At 33.3% G+C, this 19,613-nt stretch overlaps 1 protein-coding gene and 2 long non-coding RNA genes across 4 annotated transcripts; 2 read left to right on the forward strand and 1 right to left on the reverse strand.

The window, feature by feature from the left end:
- Positions 1-1,686: 1,686 nt before the first annotated feature.
- On the forward strand, positions 1,687-5,992 carry LOC134696217 (uncharacterized). Of its 2 annotated transcripts, none has more exons than XR_010102919.1 (4): positions 1,687-1,766; positions 4,720-4,843; positions 5,256-5,375; positions 5,877-5,992. It is a non-coding gene; the product is annotated as an uncharacterized LOC134696217 (long non-coding RNA). The 2 variants fall into 2 exon arrangements; XR_010102918.1 differs by having other exon boundaries at positions 1,687-1,762.
- On the reverse strand, positions 2,124-3,633 carry LOC134697299 (ATP-dependent DNA helicase RecQ-like). The gene is made up of 2 exons (XM_063559477.1): positions 3,523-3,633; positions 2,124-2,674 (listed from the first exon to the last, which is right to left on the reverse strand). The coding sequence occupies exon 2, from the start codon at positions 2,635-2,637 to the stop codon at positions 2,260-2,262; it is 378 nt and encodes a 125-aa protein (XP_063415547.1). The 5' UTR covers positions 2,638-2,674; positions 3,523-3,633; the 3' UTR covers positions 2,124-2,259.
- A 12-nt stretch (positions 5,993-6,004) lies between the features above and the next one.
- Positions 6,005-9,733, forward strand: LOC134696216 (uncharacterized). Its single transcript, XR_010102917.1, has 3 exons — positions 6,005-6,592; positions 7,187-7,797; positions 8,599-9,733. It is a non-coding gene; the product is annotated as an uncharacterized LOC134696216 (long non-coding RNA).
- Positions 9,734-19,613: the final 9,880 nt, after the last annotated feature.

The following is a 19,613-nucleotide window of genomic DNA, read 5'->3' on the forward strand; positions in this document are numbered from 1 at the left end:
AAATATATTATGACTTTTTTTCAATGCATTCAAAAAATCCAGTTATTTATTTATTGCATACATGTACATAGTGACCTTTTCACATGCATTCCAACATATTTCTAACAAAATAGTTTACCTAAACAAATTGTTACTTTTTTTCCTGTGACTTTTTTTCTTGTGACCTTTTTTCCTGTGACTTTTTTCCTAGGGATATTGTGACTTTTTATCCTGTGACTTTTTTTCCGTTTACCTACCAAACGGTGTATTTAGAATTTTGCTGTATACTGTTGAGTAAAAAATACTCCGTTTCAGACTATTTGTTTTCCAAATTATTAATATTACAAATAATTGATAGGTACTAGGTCGATGGGTTCAAACAGAAAGATTTTGAAAGCAGAGAAAACTGTGCATCTTATAATCGGCATAACTTTATCAGATGACAATACCAATACTAAAATAAGGCATACGCATAGTTATATACTTTAATTCAGTCACGGACCCGCGATATCACGGGTGTGTTCTATAATATTATATAAGTGATCGACAAAAAATAACATCAATTTAAAACCATAGATGTAATAAAAATGTGAAGGTCAGGATTATCACAGTGCAATCACTTAAAAGGTAGGTCAGTGGTGGTTTTTCTTTTTGCGATTTTATGAATGGAATGTGAAAAACTATATCTCGAGTGAACGTGGTTGATAGTTTAGATTATTTTAATTGATAACCGCTACGAATTTCAGCTGACGGCGACTATAAGTACGGCTTTTTGATAAAAAAAATTTAGACGCCTTCCTCTAACAATTATGCAGTTTAAGTACGGCTTTTTGATAAAAAAAAATGTGGACGCCTTCCTCTAACAATTATGCCGTTTAAGTACGGCTTTTTGATAAAAAAAAATTTGGACGCCTTCCTCTAACGTCATAACGCGGAAGCCATTTTTCCGTCTGGGTTTTCCCCCCGAAATTTGCTCTCAACAATTTCAGCAAATAACTCATATGTCCTTACATACTTGTATTACTTCTGATAATAAATGTATGAAATAAACACTTACCTTTACTTTTGCATGTTTATTCAAGGTTTATATTCCTTAGAAAGATTTAAATCCAAGCAACATTGCCAGGAGTGCAGACGCTCTTATTGACATCTTGCATCATGGCCGATAATCAATACCGGCATGCAACAGCCTAGGAAGTAAAAATGCGGGGACCATCTCAGTGTCAAATATTGTACATTTTAAAAATACGATAAGACGATAATGGAATATTAAAATGCTGTTTTTGATGTAGTTATATCAAAAATAGCGTATTTATATTAAGCAAAAAAGAGAGAAATTTTTATTATTTATTTGAAAATGTAATCATGATATTTATTTTAAAGTTGTTTGATCTATATCTATGATTGCACCGCCGGGACGGTATGTATTTTTACATGTGGTATGACGGAGTGTTTTTAAATAAAACATATTGTATTGTTGTATTATTTAAATACAATGTCTCAATATATTCAAGAAATAAATGAACTGTATAAGAGTTATCATAAAGGTCGTATCATAAATTAATTGTATAAGAGTTATCAAATAAACTGTCTCAGTGTCAATGATGTATATTTCGAATCAAAAAAGATAAAGGACTATAAATGGAGTTTATATGGCAAAAAAATGTTCTCGCTGCTTCTTTCTTGAATTGTTTACCAGATCATTTCAGGCGGCTGTTGATTGCTTCACACATTTCAGAAGTATTGGTCAGTCTTGGAGTGAAACAGACTGTTTGCTCTGTCTGTAGGTAATTTGTGATACATTATTGATGTTTTTTATTCATGGTAGGACATTACATCTATTAAAATTTTGCAAACATTACATACAGCAAATTATATGGATGATTAATATTCGCATAAAGCCGCGTTCTATGCGATATGAACATGTGGGTAAAAAATTAATTTGTTGAATGAAATCAAATCTTTAACCACGAATGAATGCCGTAGAACAGACCGTCGTAGCATCTTTAAAAATATAACTACATCAAAAACAGCAATTTTGATTACTTATCGTCTTTAATGTACAATTGGAGAAAAGAAAATAATGCAAAAAGTCAACCAGAACTTTATTGTGAGAGAAACATATCCAGTGACCCATCCGATTTTGATGGACACAAGCATTTTAACATACAAAATGAACAACATGAACAGAAACTACAACTACAAACAATTGTGCAATGTCCCTCACATTCAGTTTTATGTTCAATGGCAGTTAATGATTCTGTATCCATACAAGACAGCTTAAACACATTTAATACGCCTAAGCGATAACACCCAATGTTTAACCACATTTTTGTCGGAACCCGTAAGACTTCTTGGATATGGGTACATCACTGCAAGTCCTCTTCTGTTGTCTCTAGCACACCTGCCTACTTCCTGCCAATAACTCATTAATGTTTTAGGCGCTCCCCATTTGATTATGATAGAAATATTGGTAATTTGGATGCCCATACCAAAAGCTACAGTGGCTACCAAAACACGTAATTTTCCATCACTCTTTTTAAACTGGTCTACAATTCTATTTTGTGTTTCATCGTCAGTGGAAGAGGTATAAAGTTCAATTATTCTGTTGTGAACATTTACATCGCCATCATATGCCTCCATACCAACCTCTTCCATAACATAAGAAAATACAGTAAATGCTGTGTTATTTGTCCTACAAGGAAAAACAACACAAACTCAAAGAAGATCTTGAAATAAATTATGATCTATCATTAAATAGATAATTAAAAAAACTGTATCACTAAAGAAAATACAGTAAATGCTGTGTTATTTGTCCTACAAGGAAAAACAACACAAACTCAAAGAAGATCTTGAAATAAATTATGATCTATCATTAAATAGATAATTAAAAAAACTGTATCACTAATTTCTTTTATAAGACAGCCACCATACTCTTGAGTGTTTTAAATCCTTAATCTTGCTATAAATGCAAAAAAATAAGATGTGGTATGATTTCCAATGCGACAGCTGTTCACAAGCGACCAAATGACATAAAAATGAACAAGTATACAGTATAGGTCACCATTCGGCTTTCAACAATGTGCAAAGACCATACAGCATAATCAGGTATACAAAGACCCATAAAGCTTTTTACATACTAGTAGAAGATTACGTAAACATCACACCAAGAATTTCCAAAATAGGTGCTACGAAGAAGTTACAAAGAAACAAAAAGGCAATCAAAAACTAATTTCGGAAGGAATGCTGACATTTGACAGTACTTTGTATTATTTTCAATCAGTATCAAACTTTAGTTTCGTGTGTATAATTAGGAGTTTAGTATGGCGTTCATTTTCACTGATTAAATATATTTATTTAGGACGCCTCCGGGTGCGGGAATTTTCGCTGCATCGAAATCCTATTAGTGACTTTGTGCTGTTGTCTGTTATATGCATGATAGGGTTGTTGTCTCTTTGACACATTCCCCATTTCAAGTCTTAATTTTATCAATCTCTATATTCGTTTTAAAGTTATTTCGGTATGAAACTGACTGTCTATTACCTGCAATAAATTATTGTCTTTTTGCAGTACTTCCTTTTTTCTTTTACATGTTTAACCAACCATTCTAATTCTGAAATATCTTGCTTTGACTTCCTGATGTCCACAAAAATGTTCTCCCTGTAAGTGATAATTGATTTTGAGAATACCACATACGCAATAATTCGGTTTATTTCGTTTTATTTTCCTTTTTGTAACAATTTATTCATTTTCCATAATGGTGTATTAGAATATAAAAAACTTGAGATGTGGTTATATACAATTACCAATAATACACATGAGTCAACAATCTACCTAAGTTATTAAGTGGATGTAAGCAATCAAAGGCCTTCAACAATGAAAAACTATACTGTAAAGTCGGCTATACACAAAGCCCCTATATGAAAAATACGAAACACTTCACATGCGAAAAGTAACTGTCCTATCTATAACAAACATATATTGAAATGTGTGCACTTTCTTTAAAAATGCTTTGAAATAATTACCATTACCAAATTGTCATAGTATCAGAAAAAATCTTTTTACAGACTTCATGGTAACTTAAGTGGTCTAAAAAGTACCTAGGATAGAATAGCTATAAAGCCAGCATTGTTGCTTATGTAGCAACATATTTTATACGAACGACTGTATATATAATCTATAGTTTAATTGTTTTGTAAAAACAGGGAGATTCGGTACTATTTCCAACTATGAACAAAATTACAAGGATACTCGTATGTGCACCTCTAAACCAAGTCAGACAAAGTCATGATATAGTCTAAATATATTATTGTTTAGTTATACGCTTGGTTCAATAAACTAAAAAAGAACAACTAGCACTTACTAACATGCTAGCGTACATATTTTAATATATTAAATATATATATAGGAAGATGTGGTGTGAGTGCCAATGAGACAACTCTCCATCCAAATAACAATTTAAAAAGTAAACATGTATAAACCTGTCTGGGACAATAGCAATAATCCTAGTGTCCGCAGGTAACAATAGATATTTAAGTATATCGGAAATGATTCCTTCTGTTGCTGTTGCAGTAAGCGCCAAAACCGGGATATCTGTGAGAAAACTTCGAATGCTGTCCATACATCTGAAATCCGGTCGGAAGTCCTCACTTTATTGATTACGCTGACTCAGCTTTATTCCTACAAGTGGTTTAACATTTTTGAATCAAATAATGAAAACGACTTCGTGTTTTATTTCAGAGACAAAGCAGCTGCAGTAGGGACCGCCTTCTCTCTCATTTTGCATAAAAGATACCCCAGAAGCTTTCAAATGTTCCAAAGTTTGAACTCCATTCATCTGTGGCGTCATGGTATTTCACAATCAGTATGTATTTTGAGTAAGAATAAAACATTTGAAGTTCTAACTAGCATGATGCATATTGAGTGTAGCAAAAGCAAAGAGTACATTCTCGAAATCTCTGATAAACTGAAACAATAGTAGAATAGTTTATTATATACTATAATTAAGCTTTTAACAATTTCTTTCATGTTATTATAAATAAGGAGATATAGTATGCATGCCAAATATACAAAAATATGTACCCTACTTCAAATGACGGGAAAAAAGAAAGTACAGATGAATCCTACCGTCAATTATAAAAGGCCTACTCTATTCAATATATTGCGAAACACAAACATCACAGACTTAAAACATAGTCCAACACCTAGTTTACCTATTAACCCTTATATGACCTTATATTCGATACTTACATTTATATTGCTGTCTCTTTATTCAGCTTTTCAGAGATATTAACCATCTGGGGCTTTCCCTGAGCCACAAGGCAACTGTTGCCAGAATAGACGCACTGAGACAAGAATACGACAATAGCTTGATGAAGTGGAAAAATGAAATTGAGGTTACCTTAATATACATCCGTGAGAGGAATGGGGATAAGGGGCGAAAAAGAACACTCGCAAAATCTAACATCGACCTAAGCTGTACTTAGACATTCACCGTTAACCTTTTCAACTGTATCGTCTTGCCAACTTATAAAAAAACTATACACCTACTAAAAAAGATTTTAAACAACCTTTGATAATTGATGACCGACAACACTATTTACAATTTGTTAGAATATATACAAACGGTGAGACAACCACATTGGATAATACACATTCATGGAAGACTCAACAGTAAATATTGAAGGGCTGGAATGACTATACAACCACAACTTGTTGATCTCAATTGAACATAATATATATAAACATATAACCATTAGACATTTTTTTATTTATAAAACGAGATAGTTATTTACTATTTTAAATAAATACTGTGATAAAAATCTCTTGTACTTTTGTTTTTCATTGATCATACGCAAGAATACTTGTTTATGTACTATAAAACCTACATCCTGCAGGTGCATTTGGAAAATGAAAATGACAATGATGAAGACGATGATGATATTTAGATGATAGTTGATTTAGATTTAACTATGGATGGAGTTACCCCTATAGTTGATGCACCAGAACCTCCCACAGGCAAATATATAACGTTTAAATGAAAAAAATGTTTTGTGTTGTACTTACTAACCCTCATATGAAATTGACAAGATTTTGAAAATCTGCATATTTTAGATACACTGAAAATATAAATATCGAAGGGTGTGGTATGTTTGATTCATCATACTGATATTAGCCGAAATAACTCACTTTTTGGGCAGAGTACTTATATATTTCTATAATGAAAAAAAATATTAAGTTCATAACCTAATGTTCTTTCGCATATGAACAGGCAGTTTAAAGTCACTACCAATTAATAGCACTAGAATTCAAGCACTTTAGATTTTAAATAATTGAATCTGACCGCTGAAAAATGGGTTGCAAACCTACGAAAGCAAGCCAAAAAAATCAAAGCTCATATATTCAGCTATGAAAAAGTCTGTACAAATCATGCACATTCAAACTTTAAATGGCTATCCTATTTACAGGTTACACTCTCTGCTGGGATAATGTTGCCAAATATACTTCCGCCAGACACCATTCTCAGGAGAGTGACAACAAATTAAATCTATGGGCTCTTGCCATCTTCGCTAGCCAAGGGTTACGATCCACTCCCGCTCTCTTCGTGAAGATGGTACTTATAAATTAAAAACTAGTATATATACTAACAGTGTTTAGTGTTGCGACTGTCTCATCTTCCAAAAATGATACGCTGGCTCAATAAACACGGAATATGTTCAAATGTGTCTTGCAGTACATATTAATTCATATTTTTGTTTTTGATCATGTCTTTTAAAATAAATAAAATATGGTATATTGATAAAAGAGAAGAAGCAGATACCAAAGGAACATTCAAATTCATGAAAATAAACTGACAACGTCATGGCTAAAAAAAAGAAGAGAGGACTGACAGACAAACACCGCAACGACCTACTTTGACCTATAATGATTGATTTTACAAATTATGACTTGGATGGAGAGTTGTCTCATTGCCGGCACTCATAACACATCTTCTTACATATATATAAACAATAAAACACAAAAACACAAAAAACACAACATAAAAATCTTGTCAAACAAGTTAAAGGTAAATGATTTTGTATTATCACCAATATATATAAGTTTTGTGGTCGTTCACGCTGTTTTGAAAATGATTTTATAAGGATTTTTTAATGTGCACCGTTTCGTTTTCAATAAGCAGAAACGTAGCTGACTTTTTTAATTTCAGATTCCGACGTTCCAAATGAAGAAGAGCCAATGGTTGGTTGTGAGAACCGGGAATGTAAACGAGGCGAATAATTTCATTTGTCTTGTGTGAAATTGCCAGAACTGCCGTCTGATGGTTATTCGCGTTAGACTGAGTGTATAGCTTATGTTCATACGATTGTGATTTTACAAGAGATCTTTTTCTATATTGTTTCCGCTAAATTATCTGTGCAAATGAGTTTCCCTTTTCTGTATCAATTCATTATCGATTACTTTACTAGTATTTCAATAGTTTCATTTCGAAGTGGACATTTAAATGATATCTCTACTTATAATGTTTCTACATATTTCTTTGCTTATGGTTCTCAATTATAAGTAATATGTTTCTTACAGATGATGTTTGGTATTGTTCTGAGGTTTGCAGACATGAATCGACCAGGTCGGTCGGTATTGACCATAAGTACGAATATATCAAATCAGTAATTTGGGACGGCTTGAATCAGATGGTCAGACATGACGCAATCAGGCAAAATGATGGACCAGCCATGATCAGTTTTTGGCGCCATGACATGCTGCAATTCCATCAACACCATCATCCTAAATATCTTATTCTTGGTCACAGACTTCTTGCTAGTACGTTATTCTATACATTTATATATCGTATAAGGTCGTTTTAGCTTATTGATAAGCAACTATCAGATGTAAAAGCACCATATTTTTCAGTAAACAAATCACCTAAATCAAGAAACAACTTTGTTGTCTAGTCCAATGTGTGTCTATGTGTAAGTAATACAGTATACGGCACACACACACCAAAAATGGAATAAAACAGCAGCTTAGTATTTGACTTTGTGAATTGCCGGCCTTAAAACTTGGTCATGGAGAAGTTTAAGTATAACAACACCTTTGATGCAAAAAGATCAAGTTATCTTGAAGAGAGTTTGATTACGACGGACAGTAAAATAAGACATTAGCTCGTGTAATAATCATTATATAGGCCCCCAGTTAATAATGATGGTCAATTGAAAGTAAGTTTCCGAAGAAGAAAAACCCCAGAAGTAAACAAAAAAAAAAAGAACGAAGAAAATTGCACCACTAAAACAAAAAGCAAAATAAACAAATAACATAAAACCAAGCAAGGCTTATTAAAATTTCAGGATCTCAATTTTCGGCTCTCCCTTGACACCATTCGTGAGTATGGTCTTGAGGAAACGGTGATAGTCCGTCGGAAGGGGACGATAAATGGCTGACCCGTGTTAAGACACCTTTGTAGATTTTGAAAAAGAGTAAGCTAATGCCGCTACAAGGCAGCACTCGCACCCGCAAAGTGGAAAGGGATTTATATAAGTTGCAAAACTTGTTTCCCAATTCACTATAAATAAATATGTTTAAACTGAGCAAGGCTTAGCACTTATACTTTTTTACAATTCATAGGCATCAACGGTTGGTTGCCAGAGAAACTACAAAATGACCTCATATGGAACAGAACAGTAAATTACAGAGGAGGTGCAGGACACAATCTGGAAATGGACGGCTCATGAATGAGTTTTTGAACCGAGAATTCAAAGTTGCATACTATGTATTATTAATCAATTATACAGAAACACAAACACAAGCCAAATCAATATTTCACGAATATGGTTATCAAAATGATACAATTTAAAAGTAGTCCTAAACTCCCAAGTATTGCTCAAAGTGGTCAAAATTTTGTCGTACTGATGGTTATACAAAATAAATTTTGATTAACGGTATTAAAAATAAAAAGCAAGAAATTATATTTTTGATATACAGATGCAACGGGTAAATAGGCATAGTGTCAAGTTCAGGAAAAGGATAATATAAATGTCATAAAAGGCAGATGTAGTTTTGGAAAGAATGTATAATTACTTGCAATCAACGTTCACAAAATAGTGGCTGTATCTAAAATTATAGGAATGTTATTATTTTCTAAACAAGCTGTTTTTGCCAATGAGTTTTAACTTCGACTTCGTCATTTCGAAAGAGTTAGATAGTTTACGTATTAGTATACAATAAGGTCTCTTAAATTGTTATTGGAATATGAAAATCTGTACAAAATATCTCGTATAAAAACAAAAGTAAAAGGAAACATATTCTGTACTTTGATTAGAAATTAATATGAGCTTGACAATGACTTTATATGATTTGCGAAGTTTATTCTGTAAATATAAATACTCATCTCTTTATTTACAGATCGTATAGGTTCATCTGCAAATGTTTTGACAGATGATGTAGTAGCTAGGCATGCACAGCTGTCTGGTGGAATTGGTCAAACTTTAGACAGTTTGTACCAATATTCGGTGGCCACGAGGACCACCGATTTTCACAGTACTGGGTCCAAAAGAGATAACGAAAAGGACATAATCACATTTTGTAAATTGTTAAAAAAAAGAAAAACTGACAACTATTGTACAGGATCGCAAATTTTCTGAATTTCCTACTTTTGTCCATACACAAAAGGTTAAATCCCCAGGATTTTTTTTTCAAGAAAATGGTCCAACTGTCCATTAAATTGGACAAGAGGAAACATCTAATTGCCAATGATTAAAATGTGTCTCAATTGATATACTACCTTTGTTTTATTGAGCTTTCACACAAACAAGAATGAGTTATAGCAATAATACTGAACTGTCTGTCACTGTAGACATTTAGGTCTGGAGTCTAAAAGTATAAAAATTGTGTTTTGTTCTTGTATATTATCCATTTTAAAGAAGTTTAAAAATCACAAGTATCGGTCAATGTGGTATCAATACATTCCGTTGATGGGTTGGTTTGGTAAAGCGTTTGGTTTCGGTAAGTTTCCTGAACTTTCTTCCATGACCATATAAATCAAAGTATTGTTTGTTAGTAGATATATCATAATTGATATAATTGCCAATGATACAAGTTTCCGCATGTTCAAATGAAGTGAATGCAAGCAATGACAGGCAACCGTGCGTCCTTCAATACAGTGGCGTATCCAAGGGAGTTCCGTTGGTTGGAACCCCCCTTTTTGGACGATAAATGCATTTGAATGGGAGTATATAGTTAGAACTCCCTTTTAAAATGGTTGGATATGCCCCTACTTCAATTATAGTGCATAGTTTTCTGAATTTACATTGAGAAAACTATCATAAATTCTTTCAAAGCTGGATTAGTATAATAGTCTTATAGATCAAAGAAATTTACGAAAATAACAGCTTCTTTTATGGTACATGTTATGACTTTCATTTTCGCACCTCTTGAGGTTGGTCCGCATGGTATAAGATGCTTCATTTCATGATCATCTGATAAATAATAGCGACAATGTTGTTAATTTCCTATCGTGAATTATCCATATTTATCACATATTTTGTACTGATATGTACGTTTTTGCATGGCCAATAATAAGCGGAAGTCAAGGTTGGTTATCAGCCCTCGGGGCCGATATCGATATCAGCCCTCGAAATCCATATCAAGCCCCCGAGTTTAACTTCCGGTAACCTGTCAATCAAAGGCTATTTGTAAACAAGTTGAACACAATGAAATGAAATTTAGAAAGTTACAAATGTGCTGTGGAAGAAAAAAGTAGAAATCAACAGTGAAAATAACAAAAGTTCCCGTAAAATTTTGACGTCATGAAGAATTTTGAAAATATATGACGCCACACTGGAATGAGCAGCGATATAGGATTCTCCCTAAGCATTTTTTATCATTTGTAATGTAACACTTTAAAGTCGTTTAATATTTGCAATTCTTAGACATAATATATTTATTGTTAATTATTTCTGAAACTTTTCACAAAACGTAGTTAACCTACTGTGATAAGAACTTTTTTTTTCTCACAGTGATACATTTTTTTTTTCTTCGTTAAATATCTTTTAGATTTTTGATGAAATATCAAACATAATTTGGTGTAAGCTATTTGTTTTCTCCTGCTTGAAAATATGTGATAAATAGATTATTACATGTCATTTTCCACATGGTCCATGGTATCAGCCCACGACCCATATCAAGCCCTCGTACAAGTAGAGATATATAAACACCATGAGGTGACAAGGGAACGTCACCATGTACTTATAGATTATTACATGGCATTTTCCACATGGTCCATGGTATCAGCCCACGACCCATATCAAGCCCTCGTACAAGTAGAGATATATAAACACCATGAGGTGACAAGGGAACGTCACCATGTACTTATAGATTATTACATGGCATTTTCCACATGGTCCATGGTATCAGCCCACGACCCATATCAAGCCCTCGGGCTAAAGCCCTCTGGCTTGATATGGGAGTCTAGGGCTGATACCAGGGCCATATGGAAAATGCCATGTAATAATCTATAAGTACATGGTGACGTTCCCTTGTCACCTCATGGTGTTTATATATCTCTACTTGTACGATTCGCTCGTGTATGTCACAACCTATTAGATTTTAGCGAGAGAAATTAAAGTGTGACTGAAAAAAAAATTCACCAGGGTTTTCGATATCACAAACTAGTCAAAACATTTTCTAAATTTTATCATTGGTACAAGGAAATAATTCGTAAATATAACTCAACACGCAGACATCTTATACGTTCAGGTATTTCACATCCAATCTTTTGTTGTAATATTCTTTACAAAGCAAAAAAAATGTCAGTATTCGCCTTAAAAGCTTACAAAACCTTTAAATAGGCTTATCAAGCAGGGATATAGTTACGATACTGTTGTCAGGTTGCATATTTTAGCTTTAATATTGATTCCCTAATAGTCTTTACATCGGAACTTAAAATAAAAACTAGTTATTGACATGACACGGGTTATATAAAAAAGAAGATGTGGTATGATTGCCAATGAGATAACTATCCACAAAAGATCAAAATGACACAGACATTAACAACTATAGGTCACCGTACGGCCTTCAACAATTAGCAAAGTCCATACCGCATAGTCATGCAGCTATAAAAGGCCCCGATAAGACAATGTAAAACAATTCAAACGAGCAAACTAACAGCCTTATTTATGAAAAAAATGAACGAAACACAAATATGTAACACATAAACAAACGACAACCACTGAATTACAGGCTCCTGACTTGGGACAGGCACAAACATAAAGAATGTGGCGGGGTTCAACATGTAATGGGGATCCCAACCCCCTCTCGTATCTCAACTCATCAGATAGACAAAAATACACGTGGGCGTTGCCGGGTTCTTCTCATATATTTTATAGTATAATACTAAACCCCTTACGGGAGGGGTTGTGCCTGATATTCATTTGATGTAGATATAATCTTTCAGTCAGTTCAATTGAGGTTTGGCGCTGACATGTCAGTCATTAACTGCTAGTAGTCAGTTGTTTTTTATGTATTATTGTCATTGTATTTGTTTTCTTTTGTTACATCTTCTGACATCGGACTTCGACTTCTCTTGAACTGAATTTTAATGTGCGTATTGTTATTCGGTTACTTTTCAACATGGCTAGAGGTATATGGGGAGGGTTGAGATCTCACAAACATGTTTAATCCCGCCTCAATTTTACGCCTGTCTTAAGTCAGGAGCATCTGGCCTTTGTTAGTCTTGTATGATTTTTAACTTAAGTTTCTTGTGAATAATTCGGAGTTTAGTATGACGTCCATTATCACTGTACTAGTATACATATTATTTGGATGGAGAGTTGTCTCATTAGCACTCACACACCATCTTCCTATATCTATTTAAGGGGCCAGCTGAAGGAAGCCTTCGGGTGCTGGAGTTTCTCGCTACATTGAAGACCCATTGGTGGCCTTCGGTTGTTGTCTACGCTATGGTTGGGTTGTTGTCGCAAAGTTGACACTTTCCCGATTTCCTTTCTCAATTTTAGGTTATAAACATAAGGAGATGTAGTGGAATATATTTTGATTGCCCTTTATGTTGAGACAATTACTCAGAATGAGAAATTGTACTAAAAACATTTTATTTGATAACTCTTATACAATTAATTAATGATACGGCCTTTATGATAACTCTTATACAGTTCATTTATTTCTTGAATAAATTGAGACATTGTATTTAAATAATACAACAATACAATATGCTTTATTTAAAAACACTCCGTCACATGTAAAAATACATACCGTCCCGGCGGTGCAATCATAGATATAGATCAAACAACTTTGAAATCAATAGATTCATATTTCAACTTTTATAAATTGAATTAATGTTCCATTCCCTTTCCTTTTATATAATATTAAAATACTCAAATGTTTATGAATAAAGTTCATTTTCTTAATTGAATCCCTTTTGTTTTTACTTTTTTTTTTATCCAAACACATCTACAACAAAAGATCAATAAATATCATGATTACATTTTCAAATAAATAATAAAAATTTCTCTCTTTTTTGCTAAATTAAATACGCTATTTTTGATATAACTACATCAAAATTCCATTATCGTCTTATCGTATTTAGGGACCGGTCAAAATTTCTTGATGCATGGGACCGGTGCAAAAAGAAAATTGTCTGAAATAATTCTCTTGATCCCATGGTTACTGGCAGAATAAAAATATGCTTGTCCCATGCACTTTACCCAGTAAAAAAGTGTGTGTCCCATGTTAAAGCACAAAAACATGATCAAAGTTGTGGATACATTTCATGCTACAATGTATTTGGATAGCTGAAAAATAATACTACTATGTGTGAACTGTATTTATTTTGCTATTATAAAGTAAACAAAACAATACATAAGCATATGTTATTGCCAACACAGGAGCCCAAACAGATGACAATATGTTATTGATTATAATAAATGATACATGCAATATTAAACGAAGTGTATGGTAGAATACATTTTTTTCAAAAAAATTGCAGCTTAATTAAGAATCTGACTATTCTAAATTAACAGTGGGTAGGTCAATTTTCCAACAAAATTTTTTTACAAAAATATTATTTTTTTTTCTGCTTAGAATAAAACAATCCCCATTATTTGAATAGTCATACCAGAAGAAGTGAACATCTCGAGACAGTTAATTTTCAAATTTAAAACGAGAGGAATGCTCCAACTTCCACTTACAACAATATTGTATTTTAAACATTTTTTTTCAAAGTGGGAAAAAAGTAAAATTTACTATCTCAACATATATTCAGCTTGATTGATTATATATTTATATCTGGGCTATTCAGAGCTTGTTGGGTGTGGGTTCCAGATTTGTTGTGACCTTTGAATGAATATTACAATCATTTCTTTTGGTAGTATGCTACTGTATTTGTTAAATTTCCACAAACATTCTTTTTCTACAGCCAGTATGTATTATAAAAAAAAGAGTTTTCATTCTACAATGTCTGTTGAATTTGCATAATCATGATAATAACATTTATGATTAAGGTAGTTCAGGGGGTCATCACTGAACATCATTTCTGAGCATGTTAGATTTTTGTTTTATTTAAGGAATTATGGTCTACATGTACAAAACAAAACAGAAACATAAAAACAATTCATTTTGTTTAATTATAGTTGAAGTAGCACTTTTAATTGCATGGCCATTTTCAAAATTTCTGTTTCAATCCAAGGGAGATAATTTGTATAGAAAGTACATGGAAATCACACATTTTGTCAATTTTCTTAAAAGTATGGCTGGTTTATACACCACATTTCTTTTTATTGAAACTTCTAAAGCATATGAAATGGAGATTTTCACAAATTTTCAGAGTTTTCCCTTTGTAAAAAGACCAAATATTCACACTTTTTTTAAAGAACTTTTTTGAAAAACAAGCACACTTTAATAGTCCATATCCCTATATTTTCTACAGTTAGCTATCATTTTTTTTGTAAATTTTTAATGTGTACATGTTTATCTATTCTTATGTAAAATAGAGAAAAATCTTTTATTTCTTTTTTTAGACCACTGAACTTTAGGTTACATAGTCGTCATATCTTTTGGGTAGTCTGACACGTCTCGATCTAGTAGAGATTTGTAAGTTTTCAATTTCCCTTTCACTTTCAGAACTACTGGAACTACTGTCTGTTTCAGTTTCTGTGTCTGGATCAAATAATTCAATGATTACATCATCCTCGTCTGACTGAATTTCATTGACCTGATTGTTATCTGCTATCAAATGCATAGCAATAGATTGCTTACCAGCTTTCACTTTTTCGGGTTTTACAGTGAAATTTCCAAGATTATGATGCTGTATGTATTTGTCTAATACCGACATTGTCTGTTTGTCTATAGAGTTATTTTCAAACATCTCCACCCAATTATAGTCATCATATGTTTTACAGGTCACATCATGTCTCTTTTTTTTGTGTTACAATGGACCGTTTTTCCTTATCAGCCTTAAGTGTTTCAAGATGCAAGACATATTTCATAACAAGATCCTCTGGAAGGCCATACTTCTTGCTAAATTGAGATACACTAGCATGGTTAGATGTCGACAATTCTCCCAAGGCAAACAATTTCTTAATGTTTGCACGTGGCTGAAAGTCATCTGGTTTTACATATTTTTTTAATTTTATATCAAAGTATTTTTTCATGTTTATTCCGTTTCATTTTTTTTTTTGTTGCCTTCACTGTTCTTTAAATCTTGAAAATGAATTTGCTCTGTTGTAACTGTTAAATTCACATTGCTAGATGTTCATGATGTTATATTTTTGTTTGTTATAGATTTATCAAATAATTTTTTTTCATATACAGACATTGTTTCAAAAAGTTCATGTCCCATGCTTGCCAATAATGAAAAAACATTGAGTCCCATTCCTGTAAACACTGCAAAAAGTGCTTGTCCCATTACAGTTTGCACCGGTCCCATGTATCAAGAAATTTTGACCGGTCCCTTAATGTACAATATTTGACACTGAGATGGTCCCCGCATTTTTACTTCCTAGGATGTTGCATGCCGGTATTGATTATCGGCCATGATGCAAGGTGTCAATAAGAGCGTCTGCACTCCTGGCAATGTTGCTTGGATTTAAGTCTTTCTAAGGAAAATAAACCTTGAATATACACGCAAAAGTAAATGTAAGTGTTAATTTTATACATTTATTATAAGAAGAAATCCAAGTATGTAAGGACATATGAGATATTTGCTGAAATTGTTGAGAGCAAATTTCGGGGGGAAAATCCAGACGGAAAAAATGGCTTCCGCGTTATGACGTCGTAGGAAGGCGTAACAGAAAAATCAAAAATAGCCTTTCTAGACGGCATAATTATTTGGACGTCAAAATTATTTACCGGTATTTTTGTGAAATTTCAGTTCTATAGGTTATCAATTAGAGAAATTTTGGTAAGTATTACCAGGGGCGGGTCCAGGTAAGGGCGTAATGGGCCCTTTTAAAAAAAAAAAAAAAAAAAAAAGCCTATCGTTATAATCTGCTAGTATTGTATAGAATAAAAGCAATTTATCATATTCATTAATTAAACACATGCATACTCTGATTTCTTTTTATACTGATTCCCCAATCTGATGGGTCATCCTCAACCGTAAAATTTCGTTTCTCGGAGTCCGGCTGATGTAAGGGCATGCTCGACTTTATTTCCAAACATCATGAAAGTTCTCTTCTTACTTGCTTTGACGAGCGTCACGTCAAGCTCCACCGAAAGAGCTAACTCATCCCTTAAGTTGATCAAGAATGATTTGAGAAGCACCATGAAGCAGTCTTCACCATGAACTTTTTAATCTACAGGCCCGGAACTCAATTTTTGAAAATATTTAGTTAGATTCTGTTGGCCTGTAGATATAATTTTACAGGCCCAATAGCAATTTTACAAGCCTGGGCTGTCAGGGCTGCCACTCAACGTGAAGACTGATGAAGGAGGATCGCCTAAATGCTCTGCTTGATTTATATATGTTCACAGAGACATTAAACTTGATTTTGATAAAATTATTGACGATTACGCCATGAGAAATCCACGTAAAATGGTTCTAATGAATCCACTCTAGTAATTGAAAATGAGAGTCCGTCAGTATTTTTCTGTGTTCATTTTAGGTTTTGCGTCAAGGTACATGTACATGTATACTAGAAATATGTATATTTCCACATTAAAGCAATACTCAGAACGAAAGAAATTTATTCTTCAGTGTTTATTTGTCTTGTATCATGTGTGTGTCGTTCAACGAAACTCGAACTTAATAAAAAATAGAGGGATTACTTCATAATTTGATGCTAAATTGTTGAAATTCAGGAGCTTCTGAGCTTCCCCATGGACCCTCAACCGTAATCACGCCTCTCGTTAATAAAATCCTGGCCTAGGAATTGAAATGTTAAGTAACTCCTATATACCCTTGAGTTTGGAATTTCTCGTTATTGGTCTACTCCTATTAAGATCCATCCAATCATTTTAATATACCATAGACAATTAATGGAGAGAACTCGGCATAAAAAATGTCACATCCTGACACTTTAACTTCAAAATATACATGCTCCAAGTCAGGAACTGTTGCATTAGTGCAATTCTCTATTATTTTATGTTTTTAAGCCAAAAAAAGGTCCCACAAATATTCTACGCCCCCCTTTTCAAATATCCTGGACACGCCCCTGATTACTTATTATTGTTACGGTTCTACTGATGTGCTTCTCTAGACCTTTTTGACAGTCCGTTTTATCCCATTTATCTCAATACTATCTCCGATGACAGGAATGTCAACTCGACCTATTCGTGTCGAAAGTGAAAATCCAATCCATTTGATCAGAGACATATAATACTTGTATTATATGTCTCTGATTTGATGAAATAATTTCTTCTTCAACGGTTCGCGCGCATTATTTTTGTATTATTTGATAAGCAATCACATTCACGTTGCATGTTTGCATGAAAATGGTTATGCATGTGTATGTACATGTATTAGTGAATTGTAAGGGCGATGCAGGATGCGAGGTCAGTGCGCGAGCACGTGACATTATTATTTGAAAACAAACATGCTCCCCGTGTAACACGTGTCTGAATTATCCTTTTAAAGTGTTATGAATCTTTCAATCACTTTTATGATATTTTCTTTTTGTTTTTAGGTTTGCATATCAGTAGTCCAAGTGAATTAGAAATAGTTCCGAGTTGTGTGTGTGGTTTTTTTTTAATAGTCTATAGAATTAGAAGGTAAGTCTACATAAGTTATATTTACATGTAACTAAAGTCTAAAAAGATGACTCCACTTTTCCTCTATATTTAAAACCTGCTGACCAATTTAAACAGCATTTGCTTCCCTTGAACTCTAATTTGCCCCTTCTCTGTCATTTCCCTTTAAATTTGCTCAAAAGTGTTACTTATAGTCCACTTACATTAACGGCTGATTTGTGATTTTTCCATCTTAACTGAAATTTTCATATTGAACACATTTGACCATTCAGTATGAGTTCCCATGTTTTTTGTCTTATATGAAGGAGGTTTTAAGTCATGTTTTCCTAAACACCTTATTGCTATTTGTCTGTGTGGATTGTTAAAACCACAAAATCAGATAGTGATGAATATGCAAGTTTTCAACAATTCCGGGAATTACACCTTATTTAATTATTGCTATTTAGTCCAATCTGGGAAAAACAGTCATACACTGTATGTACAACTTCCTGTTTGGGTCATGCGGCTGAAAATAATGGTTTTTTAGTAGAGAGCTGAGGGAGGAAAAACTTGAGAAAGTGATCATCAAGAAACTTTAATCCACTTTTTTTTTAAATTAAAATTGAAGTAAAAAATTATTTTGTTTAAAGTATTTACAATAAGTTAAAACGGGTCTCATTAAAAAGTATTGTGCATGGTGAATTGTTTCAACGGCCCCCAGATAGCTTCAACAGGATGAAAAAGTTGTGTAATTTTAGAATTTATCCGTTTAATATGGAATAAATAGCGATTAGGTGTATTGACATCCACGAAAAAATATAGGAAGTAAGATACATGTATAACTCCCCTTTAGGTTTTGATAAATATTGGATATGACATTAACAGAGGCGGATTTAGGGGGGGGGGCCGGCCCCCCCTTATTGGAAAAAAAATTGGTTGCTTATATAGGGAATCACTGAAGCGTGACTGGACCGGGCCCCCTCTTAGGTCAGTCAGTGGGCCCCCACTTATGAAAATTTCTTGATCCGCCACTGATTAAGAAGTTATAAAACTTTATTCTTTGAATATGTTTCTAGCGTAACATGCACGCTTAGTACTGCTTTTTATACGTCCGTCAAAGACGGGACGTATTATGGTATACAAATGTCCGGTGTCCGTCGGTCTGTCCAGCGTAAACATGTGGCACCGTAACTTGAGAACGACTTATCCAAATTTCATGAAACTTAATATAGTTGTTTCTTATGATGGTCACATGATCTGTATACTTTTTGGTGAAAATAAGATTAAAACTTTTTGAGTTACGGCACATTGTAACTTAAACAGGGGTGTGTTTTTTTCACATGTCATACCGTATCTCAAAAACAATTCTTGATTATGGCTTAAAACTTTAAACACTTCTTAGTTACATTAATCTTAATATCTGTATACTTTTTGGTGATGATTCAAAATTTCATATTTGAGTT

Source organism: Mytilus trossulus, chromosome 14 (genome assembly GCF_036588685.1).
Source record: "Mytilus trossulus isolate FHL-02 chromosome 14, PNRI_Mtr1.1.1.hap1, whole genome shotgun sequence".
In the NCBI taxonomy this organism is placed as follows: Eukaryota; Metazoa; Mollusca; class Bivalvia; order Mytilida; family Mytilidae; genus Mytilus; species Mytilus trossulus.